This window comes from Apis mellifera, linkage group LG1, assembly GCF_003254395.2.
Source record: "Apis mellifera strain DH4 linkage group LG1, Amel_HAv3.1, whole genome shotgun sequence".
Classification (NCBI taxonomy): Eukaryota; Metazoa; Arthropoda; class Insecta; order Hymenoptera; family Apidae; genus Apis; species Apis mellifera.
Genome location: NC_037638.1, coordinates 7,165,284 through 7,177,811, shown reverse-complemented (window position 1 = coordinate 7,177,811; position 12,528 = coordinate 7,165,284). Strand labels below are relative to the sequence as shown.

The window sequence follows — 12,528 nt, the reverse complement described above, 5'->3', positions numbered from 1 at the left end:
GCACCACTTTACCGGATACCCCTCCTCCCGCTCTCCCTTTAATCGTCGAAACAGAGGGAAATTCGGGTAATTTTGTATAATCGAGTTGGGGTAACGTGACTGGAAAGGGAGGAGGAGGAGGAGGACGCGGAGAGAAAGAGATCCGACGTTGCATTTGCACAGGTAAATTTTCCCGATTCGCTGTTATGGAACGAGGTCGACGATCAAAGCGACCCCCTTCACCTTATTCCGCGCTCTCTCCGTGCTCTGTTTGTTTTGTAATTCGATCCCGTATCTCGTTTAATCTTGTCGAAAGATCGCATTAAGAGAAACGATCCATATGTGTGTTTCTTTTCGTATGGAGATTCCCTGGATTAAGTAAAAATTGTTTAATGATAGATTTATACGCGTTTTGTATAGGGTACCTCTGCCGTATGGCCACGCGTCTTCGATGATCCCGATGAGGAGGCAAAGCATTCGTTGCCATTTCGTGAAAGGGGTCGACTGGTGCAGCTGGAAATTGATCGCCATGATACTGCTTATGGTCTCGCTGTGCATAACGGCGGCCCTAGCCTACGTCGTGGGTAAGTAGTCTCCTCCAATTTCGTGTCAATCTAGGAAACAAATGTTCTTCCCCTGTCTTTTAAATTTTAATTTTAATCGATGAATCGTGATCATGAATTCTTTTTTTTTTAACGTGCCAAAGATTGAATTGTTTGGCTTGGAGAAACGTTTTTATTATTATTTACGTTGAATTGTGAAAAAAGAAAGGTTAAGTTATTTGAAAGAAAGGCTTTTAAGGTGGAATTATTGATAGAATTTCGAAAAAATTGATAAGCAAGTGGGGGGCAATATTTTAAATTAGAAATATCATAAAAATCATATACTTGCATCGTTTTCTTCCACTCGAGGAATTGGAGACAATACTCGAAGCGATAATAGAAAAAGAGAAGAAATTTCTGATGAGAAAGTGTAATCGATTTAATTTTATTTACATAATAAACAAGAAAAGTTATTTAAAAAAAAGGCTTTCAACGCGTCTCAATTACATTAACGCGGAATTATTGATAGAATTTCGAAAAAATTGATAAGCAAGTGGGGGGCAATATTTTAAATTAGAAATATCATAAAAATCATATACTTGCATCGTTTTCTTCCACTCGAGGAATTGGAGACAATATTCGAAGCGATAATAGAAAACGAGAAGAAATTCCCGACGAGAAAGTGTAATCGATTTAATTTTATTTACATAATAAACGAGAAAAGTTATTTAAAAAAAAGGCTTTCAACGCGGAATTATTGATAGAATTTCGAAAAAATTGATATCGTGGCAAGTGGAGGACAATATTTTAAATTATAAATATCATAAAAATCATATACTTGCATCGTTTTCTTCCACTCGAGGAATTGGAGACAATACTCGAAACGATAATAGAAGACGAGAAAAAATTCCCGACGAGAAAATGTAAAATTTACCCGTCCAATGGAAAAATCGATTTAATTTTATTTACATAATAAACGATAAAAGTTATTTAAAAAAAAAAAGGCTTTCAACGCGTCTCAATTACATTAACGCGGAATTATTGATAGAATTTCGAAAAAATTGATATCGTGGCAAGTAGAAGACAATATTTTAAATTATAAATATCATAAAAATCATATACTTATAAGAAATTCCCGACGAGAAAGTGTAATCGATTTAATTTTATTTACATAATATACGAGAAAAGTTATTTTAAAAAAAAGGCTTTCAACAATTCTCAATTACATCAACGTAGAGTTATTGATAGAATTTCGAAAAAATTGATAGACAAATGGGAGATAATATTTTAAATTATAAATATCATATACTTGCATCGTTTTTTTCCATCATTTTTCGAGAAATTGGAAACAATACTCGAAGCGATAATAGAAGACGAGAAGAAATTCCCGACGAGAAAATGTAATCGATTTAATTTTATTTACATAATAAACGAAAAAAGTTATTTTAAAAAAAAGGCTTTCAACAATTCTCAATTACATCAACGCAGAGTTATTGATAGAATTTCGAAAAAATTGATAAGCAAGTGGAGGACAATATTTTAAATTATAAATATCATAAAAATCATATACTTATAAGAAATTCCCGATTTAATTTTACTTATATAATAAACAATATATAATAAAAAGCCTACATAATAAATAGATATATAATAAACCGCGATCTAAAAATATTCTATAAATGCAATCTTTAAATTTAAAATACACGTGAAGGAAAGAATGTTGAAAAATTTACCAAAATTACAAAACTCTCTTCGATTCTATAAATGCAAAAATCTTAAATTTAAAATACACGTGAAGGAAAGAATGTTGAAAAATTTACCGAAATTACAAAACCCTGCCCCTCTTCGATTCTATAAATGCAAAAATCTTAAATTTAAAATACACGTGAAGGAAAGAATGTTGAAAGATTTAATTACTAAATTACAAAACCCTGCCCCTCTTCGATTCTATAAATGCAAAAATCTTAAATTTAAAATACACGTGAAGGAAAGAATGTTGAAAGATTTAATTACTAAATTACAAAACCCTGCCCCTCTTCGATTCTATAAATGCAAAAATCTTAAATTTAAAATACACGTGAAGAAAAGAATGTTAAAAGATTTACCGAAATTTACAAAACTCTCTCCCTCTCGTTTCAGTGTCGAGCATAGTGAACCGGTCGTACCAGGGCACGAAAGCGTGCGCGGTACTGGTTAGCGAGAGCGCGGACAACACGAAGCCGTTGTCCTCGGACGGGAACAAGACCTCTTCGTCGGCGAGCGCCTCGTCGTCGCAGTCGAGCGGTCGAACGCGGCAACAGGCATCCTCTGGAGGTAGTATGAGAGCATCGGCTAGCAGCATGTTAGAGCACGCCTACCGTAAGCGTAGGGACACGTATAACAAGCATGCGTTGCACCAAACTGTCCCGTCCCGTGAACAAGCCGACGAGCATCCCTCGAAGCTAGAGTTTATGGCGGCCGCGTCGCCACGCTCGGAGGAGCAGCGATCGGCGCGATTCACGGGCGACCGTCCACGTGGTGTGGTTGTTGTTGTGCATGATAAGGAGCATGCGGCAGCCAACTCCTCCTCCCCGCCCTCCTCGTCCCTCTCGTCGCCGTCCCCGTCCTCTTCATCCACCACGTATGTCTCTTCTTCTAACAACTATTATTCGCACGATCCTTCGTCTGCTACTTCCTCTGTTAATCCTACCACCGATTCTTCTTCCTATTCTTCTTCTTCTTCTTCTTCTTCTTCTTCTTCGTTTACGGACGAAGAGAGCCAACCGTCCTCCCCGATTATCGACGATTCGAGCACGGGCCACGTTCCACGAACCACCACTGTCGAAAGTGGTATCCCTGGGGCTTACGAAGTTGCGTTGCCGGAAGTGGGGGTGGACTCGAACGAGTTTCGGGGCGAGGAGGTCGAATCGATCGCGAAACGCGGTCGGGCGAAGAGCAAAGAGGAGGATGATGGCACGATTGGAAGGGTGGAGAGCGTAGAATCGGTAGGGGAGGGAATTGACGACAGGATTCTACCAGAGCATCGTCAACGATCGTCGAACGTAAGTAGCGAGGATGCTGTAGTACCCGCGCTAGTAGTAGTTCCCGAGCACGCAGTAGACGCAGCACCTGGACTAGATTCGTCGAAATCTTTGGAGAAAGTAAATGAAAAGAAGGATGGTGCGATGGAGAGCGAGCATATATTAGATGTAGCATCTCCAGGTTCCTCGAAATCGTTGGAAAAAATAAAGGAGAAGGAGGGAGCGAGAGAGAATGAGCACGTAGTAGACGTAGCACTTCCAGGTTCCTCGAAATCTTTGAAGGAAATAAAGAAGGAGGAGGAGAGAGCGAGAGAGAATGAGCACATAGTAGATGTAGCACCGTTAGATTCGTCGAAATTTTTGGAAAAAATAAAGGAGAAGGAGGAGGGAGGGCGAGAAAGTGAGCATACAGTAGACGTAGCACCGTCAGATTCGTCGAAATTTTTGGAAAAAATAAAGGAGAAGGAGGAGGGAGGGAGAGAAAGTGAGCACACAGTAGACGTAGCACCGTCAGATTCGTCGAAATCTTTGGAAGAAGTAAATAAGAAGGAAGGAGAGAGAGAAAGTGAGCTCGTAGTAGACGTAGCATCTCTAGGATCTTCGTCGAAATTTTTGGAAAAAATAAAGGAGAAGGACGAGGAAGCGAGAGAGAGCGAGTATATAATAGACACAGCATCTCCAGGTTCCTCGAAATCTTTGAAGGAAGTAAATGAGAAGAAAGAGGAAACGAGGGAGAGCGACCACATAGTAGACACAACACCACCTGGATTAAGTTCATCAAAATTTTTAAAGGAGGTAAAAAAGGAGGAGGATGGAGCGATAGAAAACGTGCACGTAATAGACGCAGCACCTCCAAGTTCCTCGAAATCTTTGGAAAAAATAAAAAAGGAGGAAGAAGCGAGAAAAAGCGACCACGTAATAGACGCAGCACCTCCAGATTCCTCGAAATCTTTGGAAAAAATAAAGGAAAAGAAAGAAGAAGCGAGGGAGAACGATCACACAGTACACACAGCACTGTCGAAATCTTTGGAGAGTGGTAAGAGCGTGGAAAGTGGGGGAAGCGGGAATTCGAGCGATTTTTCGGGAGTCGTGAAGGAAACGCGAGAACTGCCCCGGGATGAGGATGACAATGATTCCTCTCCAGAGTCTTGGCCGAGTCGCGGGAAAAGTTACGAGAGATCGGAGGAGCTCCTCCAACGGGACTATCCTTCCCCGATTTACAATTACAACGGACAGGACGAGGTCGAATTCGTGAAATTGAACCAAACCATGAAGAACAACGACGACGACGATAATAATAATAATAACAACGATGACGACGATCGAGGCTCGTTCGGGGACGACGAGGTGAAGACGAACGACGTGCCCCGCCGTGCTTCGATCGGTGATCTCCGTGTGATCACCAGGGAGGAGAGCGACGAGGAGTTTCTGCGCGAATTCGAGAGGAAATTCCGCGAGGAGGCTGAAATTCCCTCCGCGGACAAAGGACGCGAGGGCGGAAGAGACGACGCTTCCGTCGAGTCAAACTCCGCCGAATCTCGGCCCCCGACTCACCAAGTGAAAATCATCGAGGTACCGGTCGACAGACCGCCATTATCCTCAACCTCCTCCTCCTCCTCCTCCTCGTCGTCGCATCGAGTGCTCGTCAACATCACGATCGCTTCCGGCGACTCCGCTTCCTCGAAGCCGCTCTACGTGCTCTCCGTCTCGGTGCCGACGAGCGGCGACGGCGCTGTGCACGACGAGGAACGTCCTATTGGGGCGGAGGGAGGAAAGGGAGAGCAACAGATGCACGAAGAACGGCCGACGGCCGAGCAAGAAACGTCGTCGTCGTCGGGGCGGATGGCCGCCAAGATCGCGAGGGATCCTTCTGAGGGGAACGACGATCGATTGCCTCCGCCGCCGCAGCCACCTTCGTCGCCGCCGCCCCCGATATGGGCAGGCGGCGAGTGCGAGTGCTCTTGTCCGTGCATGGGATCGTCGTCGGACGAGTGGGACAACGATTTCTCTCCCGTCGACGAGACGCCGTTGAACCTCGACGCTGGTCGGGAGGAGCATTACGCGACGCGTAACGCGAGCGAGGAAACGGCGAGCGACGCGAGGCAGGTGGAAGGGAGGAGGAGGGAGGAGGAGGGGAGCTCGGTGAGGTCAGTGAGTTCGGAGGAGGAGGAGGAGGTAAAGGGTGAGACGAGTAGCCAGCACGATTATGTCTCGGGCAGCGAGGAGAATAGCAGTACCATTGACTGGACAACCTCGAATTACGAGTCAGAGTCGAGCGGCGTATCGAGCGTGTCGGGGTGTTCTGGGACAACACCCTTACCCCCAGAACCCACTATACTGATCCTGGAAGGTGAGGCCCCGTTTACGATTGTTTTTTTCAAACGTTTGCCTCTCTTTTTTTTAACAGATTCTCTCACAGCTTCTCTAGCTATTAGGTGTATTAATCCTTGTAATCTTTTCTCTATCGCTGCTTTCCTTTCTCTATTTTTTCAACGCTTCTTTTTTATTACTATTCCGATCTCGCTCTGTTGCGCTGATGCGAGCTTCTCTATTTCTCTCTATCTTTCTCTCGCTCTCTCTCTCTCTTCGCTTGAATAAAACAACACACGTAGCACTATTCGCGAGGTATTTCTTCTACTTATCGCGCTCGAACTTGCCTGGCGTGTTTAAACGTTGATAACGGTTGTAGTGGTTACACGGTAGAGAAAAGTTTTATTGCAATATTGTAATAATATGGGTACTGGTGCATCGTGGTGTGTACGCAATACTGTAATATAAACCGAGGCATTCCTCTAATCGATTCTCTCGCGCGAAATTGTTGCGAAAGTGAAGAAGATGAAAAATCTCGTGTAAGAACCAATTTTCTTTTAGATATTTCTTCCACTGATTGGTTCTTACGATGGATCTCGCGAGAGTTTAGACGATTAGAGTTTATCATTAATGGGGAATATAAAATTCGAGCCTAGCTAAGTATAAAAAGCCATGCAGATTTTTTACAATTTTGTGCTTTGTATATAAATAAAGATCAGTTTTCTGATGGATGATAATTTTCTCAAAGATGAATCAAGACACCTTCTTTCGATATCAAATATCACATCCTTTATATTCGAATTTTTGTCACAAATATATATATATATATTTTCGAAATACGATTCCACGGAAAACTGATTTGAAACACGGTGAACACACGATACTCACGTCTCCCTGTCTAACGTTATCCAGGTGCGAGAACATTCCCAGCCAGATCTTTTCCACCCGACGGCACCACGTTCGCCCAAGTGGGGCTGGGGCAGAAGCTGAGCAAAGAGATACCGCCTTACAGCTACTGGAACATGCAATTCTACCAGTCGGAAGCCGCGTACGTGCGGTTCGACTATAATATTCCGCGCGGGGCTAGCATCGGTGTGTACGCGAGGAGGAACGCGCTTCCTACGCACACGCAGTACGATCTCCTCGAGGTGTTGAGCGGTTTCAAGGCCAGAACGACAAGGGCGTCCCATGTTAGTGTCATTGTATGTGCCACTGCCCCCGTTTTTATTTCTCTTTTCCTCCCTAGAAAACATTATTATTATTAAAACAATTCATCTTAACAACAAAGGATTTGGTCTTTTCTTTGTCGATGATTTGAGATAATTTCTTGCGAATTTTTTTTTACTTTTCTCCCTTAGAGTAGAGTAGAGATTGGTGGAAGTAAGTAGATTTTTAAGATCGGTTTCTGGTGCAGCCGTCGATCAAGAAGGAAGTGACGCACTACATGGAGCCTGGCCATTGGTTCCTTTCGTTGTACAACGACGACGGTGATCCTCAGGAGGTGTCGTTCATAGCCATTATCGCGGAGGACATGACGCATAATTGTCCGAACGGGTGTAGCGGGAAGGGGGAATGTTTGCTCGGACATTGTCAATGTAACCCTGGTTTCGGTGGCGAGGACTGCAGCGAGAGCGTGTGCCCCGTCCTCTGCAGCCAACGTGGTAAGTTGATACGAATAGAAACTTTCGATTCTTTTATTTTTTTCTAGAAATTGGGTTAAGTATTTCGATCCTGTATATCCTTTGATATATTATAAATATAGCGCGGATCTATTTTAAATCCTCCTTCATACTCGGATTAAAATAAGTAATTGTAAAATTAAATTTATTGAAGATCTTATATCTTGAATATACTACATTTTGATTCGAATTATTATTCTATAAAATATCGTGGACTATCGAATTAATCGACAAGTATCTCTAATTAGATATGAAAAGCCGCCATGCTATTTAATTTCAACGATTCAACATTTAATATAACATATTCACTTAGCTTTTTACAATAGGATATCTAATCCTAGTTTTTTACTGGCAAATTTTTTAATGTCAAAAAATTTCACCTAAAATTATAATAATAATTTTTTCTTTGTTTCCCTTTTGATTCATTCTTTTATTTTTTTCTAGAAATAAATATATCTATTTTATTACTTTTAAATCCTCTTTCATACTCGGATTAAAATAAGTAATTGTAAAATTAAATTTATTGAAGCTCTTATATCTTATATCTTGAATATATTACATTTTGATTCGAATTATTATTCTACAAAATTTGAATAAATTCAGGCCAGTTAATACAACGATACATAAATCTAAACTCGAGCAAGTCTTCGTGAAAAGCCGCCATGTTATTTAATTTTAATGATTCGACATTTAATATAATATATTCATTTAGCTTTTTACAATAGAATATCTAATCCTAGTTTTTTACTAAATTTTTTAATAACAAAATTTCACCTAAAATGGATAAATTCAATCATAATAAAACTTTTCTTTGTTTTCCTGAAACAAACTTTCGATTCATTCTTTTATTTTTTTTCTATTGGGTTAACTATTGCGCGTATCTATTTTATTACTTTTTACTTATATCTTATATCTTGAACATACTACATTTTGATTCGAATTATTATTCTATAAAATATCGTGGACTATCAAATTAATTAAGCATCTCTAATTAAATATAAAAAGCCGCCATGTTATTTAACTTATATTACCTTTTTACAATAAGGTATCTAATCCTAGTTTTTTACTGTCAAAAAATTTCACCTAAAATTATAATAACAATCTTTTCTTTGTTTCCCTGAAACAAACTTTCGATTCATTCTTTTATTTTTTTCTAGAAATAAATATATCTATTTTATTACTTTTAAATCCTCTTTCATACTCGGATTAAAATAAGTAATTGTAAAATTAAATTTATTGAAGCTCTTATATCTTGAACATACTACATTTTGATTCGAATTATTATTCTATAAAATATCGTGGACTATCAAATTAATTAAGCATCTCTAATTAAATATAAAAAGCCGCCATGTTATTTAATTTATATTACCTTTTTACAATAAGGTATCTAATCCTAGTTTTTTACTGTCAAAAAATTTCACCTAAAATTATAATAACAATCTTTTCTTTGTTTCCCTGAAACAAAGAGCTTGGATTCGATACCGATCTATTTTCCAAAAGACAATTCCAACAATTTCTATTATATTTCTATAATATACAGATAATTATCTTATCCATCATTGACGATAGGCGAGTACATAAACGGGGAATGCCAATGCAATCCCGGTTGGAAGGGGAAGGAGTGTTCCCTCCGACACGACGAATGCGAAGTGCCTGATTGCAACGGGCACGGGCATTGCACGAATGGAAAGTGCAATTGCGTGCGTGGGTACAAGGGGAAGTATTGCGAGGAGGTGGACTGCCCCCATCCGACTTGTTCCGGCCACGGTTTCTGCGCGGAGGGCACCTGCATATGCAAGAAGGGCTGGAAGGGAGCTGATTGCAGCCAAATGGACAAGGAGGCGTTGCAGTGTCTGCCCGACTGCAGCGGCCACGGCAACTTTGATCTTGAAACTCAGACCTGCCTCTGCGAGCCCATGTGGTCTGGCGACGACTGCTCGAAAGGTAAAGAAATGATTCTTCTCGATTCGAAAAAGAAAATCAGAGAGGCCATAAATTTCAAAGTTCTTAATTGCTCGAGCACAAAATCTTCTCAATCGAAAGGGAAGTGTTTATCATTAGAATTACGTGAACACTTCTCGTAAAAAGATAATATTCATCAATCTTTTCAGCCATTTCTAAATCGTGTCACAACTTGACAAATAAACAAAAATTTCTTCTAATCGATTCTTATGTTTCCAGGTATCTGTAAAATTATTCTCATTCCATACCAATGATCGAATTCTTTTCTTTTCTTCTTACCTTTTAATATAAATCGTCGATTCGACTTACCCCAAACGTTGACTAATTTTTGAGAAAGAAAAGAAAAACCAATCGACAAAGTGATCGTTGTTTTTGTGTCCCCCCTGGCTTCTTGCGTTGCTTGCATACATAACTAACGTCTTTCTCAAACACATAATAATAATAATAATAATAAAATTGGAACGGGAAGTTGAAATACAAATCGTAATTTTCGCAGAGCTGTGCGATTTGGATTGCGGTCCCCACGGGCATTGCGTGGACAACGCCTGCGACTGTTTGCCCGGATGGTCGGGCGAGCTGTGCAATTTGAAGCAGTGCGATCCGCGGTGCAACGAACACGGCCAATGTAAGAACGGTACCTGCTTGTGCGTGACCGGTTGGAACGGGAAACACTGCACCATGGAAGGTTGCCCGAATTCCTGTTCCGGGCACGGCCAATGCAGAGTCAGCAACGACGGCCAGTGGGAGTGCAGGTGTTACGACGGTTGGGACGGCAAAGATTGCAACGTGCTCCTCGAGCAGAACTGCAACGACGGGAGAGACAACGACAAAGGTACAAAACGAGTGGGGTGCAGATTTTAACACCACTTCGATCGATTATTGCAATTTTTAATCGAAGCGAAGAATAATTTCGTGGAATTTATAAACGATGGATATTTCTTCCATTTGGATCAAATATAAGAAACGAGGAATCAAAGATTTTATTCGAAATATTGATTTAATCCATCGAATTCTATATATATATTGGGTTGGCAACTAAGTAATTGCGTAGTCCAAATGTAAAACACATTTTGTTATTTGATAGTTGGCAATCAGTAAAAAAAGTTTTTTGATCGGTTGCGTAGTATTCGTTGAAAAATGGAAAATCAAAAGGAACATTATCGTCATATTTTGCTTTTTTATTTTCGCAAAGGGAAAAACGCATCGCAAGCTCACAAAAAGTTATGCGCTGTTTATGGCGACGAAGCCTTAAAAGAACGGCAGTGTCAAAATTGGTTTGACAAATTTTGTTCTGGTGATTTTTCACTCAAAGACGCTGTGGTCATCCAGTTGAAGTTGATGACGACCTAATCAAAGCAATAATCGATTCGGATCGTCACAGTACAACTCGTGAGATTGCAGAGAAGCTTCATGTATCGCATTGAAAACCACTTAAAACAACTTGGCTATGTTCAAAAACTCGATACATGGGTTCCTCACGAACTGAAAGAAAAGCATTTAACGCGACGCATTAACAACTGCGATTTACTAAAGAAACGTAATGAAAATGATCCATTTTTAAAACAAGTGATAACTGGCGATGAAAAATGGGTTGTTTACAACAATATCAAGCGGAAAAGATGGTGGAGCAGGCCACGTGAACCAGCTCGAACAACATCAAAAGCTGGTATTCGTCGAAAGAAGGTTTTGTAATCAGTTTGGTGGGATTACGAAGGAATTGTCTATTTTGAACTCTTACCACCCAACCGAACGATCAATTCTGTTGTCTACATCGAACAACTAACGAAATTAAACAATGCAGTTGAAGAAAAGCGGCCCGAATTGACAAATCGAAAAGGTGTTGTATTCCATCGTGACGATGCAAGGCCACACGCATCTTTGGTCACTCGGCAAAAATTATTGGAGCTTGGTTGGGATGTTTCGCCACATCCACCATATAGTCCTGACCTTGCACCATCCGATTACTTTTTGTTTCGATCTTTACAAAACTTCTCGAATGGTAAAAATTTCAATAATGATGATGATATCGAATCGTACCTGATTCAGTTTTTTGCTTAATAAAAACCACAAGTTTTATGAACGTGGGATTACGATGCTGCCTGAAAGATTGCAAAAGATCATTGATCAAAATGGGCAACACGTTACAGAATAAAGTTATTTAGTTGCATGAAAAAATTGTCTTTGATTTTCAAAAAAAAATCTGCAGTTACTTAGTTGCCAACCCAATATAAAAAGTATGAACGAGGTTTTCTAATTGCATCGTAATGCACTTTGCAGACGGTCTCATCGATTGCGCGGATCCGGAATGTTGCTCGAATCATATATGCCGTAGCAGCCAGCTTTGCGTGTCAGCGCCGAAGCCGATCGATATACTTCTGCGAAAGCAGCCGCCGGCCATCACCGCCTCCTTCTTCGAAAGGATGAAATTTTTAATCGACGAGGGTAGCCTGCAGAACTACGCTCGCCAGGAGACCTTCAACGAGAGGTGAGTTAAACGATCGCCGTGTCCCTAGCACGTTCTCTCCTTCGCGTTTTATTATTAAATTACGACTAATTACAATTACGCGTTAATTACTCGGATGGAAAACAACGTAACGCATAAATTTCGCCGACTTGAACGTGTCTCCGTGTCCGTCCGTCCATCCGTCCGTCCGTCCGTCCCGACTTTCATGTTTCGTGCAATTTTGTTTCTTTTTCACGCGTGTGTTCAAACACACTCGGCATAAAAAGTATATATACTTTGTACGAAGAGCTTGATTGAAAGAGTAATAACGGGTTCTTTTTATTTATTTTTTTTTTTTTTTCCTCCAACAAACTCTTCGTTTATCGTGTGTTTCAACGAATAATATACGTCTGAGAAGAATGCGTGTCTTGTGGGACGACTAAAGATTATTAAGTGTATGTAAATCAGTTTTCTTTTCTTTATTAATCAATCAGTGTTTACATAAATATGAAAAGAAATCCCCTCTTTAATAATAATAAATTATTAATTAATTTAATTTAATAATCTTTAGCTGTCTCTCGAGCCAACCAAGG

The 12,528-nt window shown here is 40.4% G+C and overlaps 1 protein-coding gene across 5 annotated transcripts in view; it reads left to right on the top strand.

Annotated features, from left to right (window-relative positions):
- The window catches only part of LOC410739 (teneurin-m), a 56,094-nt gene that overhangs the window by 31,756 nt on the left and 11,810 nt on the right, over positions 1 to 12,528 (top strand). For 2 of the 5 annotated variants that reach the window (XM_006565293.3, XM_006565294.3), the window contains exons 1-6: positions 2,841 to 5,891; positions 6,764 to 7,041; positions 7,266 to 7,512; positions 9,100 to 9,474; positions 9,989 to 10,324; positions 11,770 to 11,977. In XM_006565293.3, coding sequence (XP_006565356.2) covers positions 2,861 to 5,891; positions 6,764 to 7,041; positions 7,266 to 7,512; positions 9,100 to 9,474; positions 9,989 to 10,324; positions 11,770 to 11,977 — 4,475 coding nt within the window. In that variant the 5' untranslated portion in view covers positions 2,841 to 2,860. The other 3 variants (XM_006565292.3, XM_016910928.2, XM_016910949.2) reach the window with 2 other exon arrangements.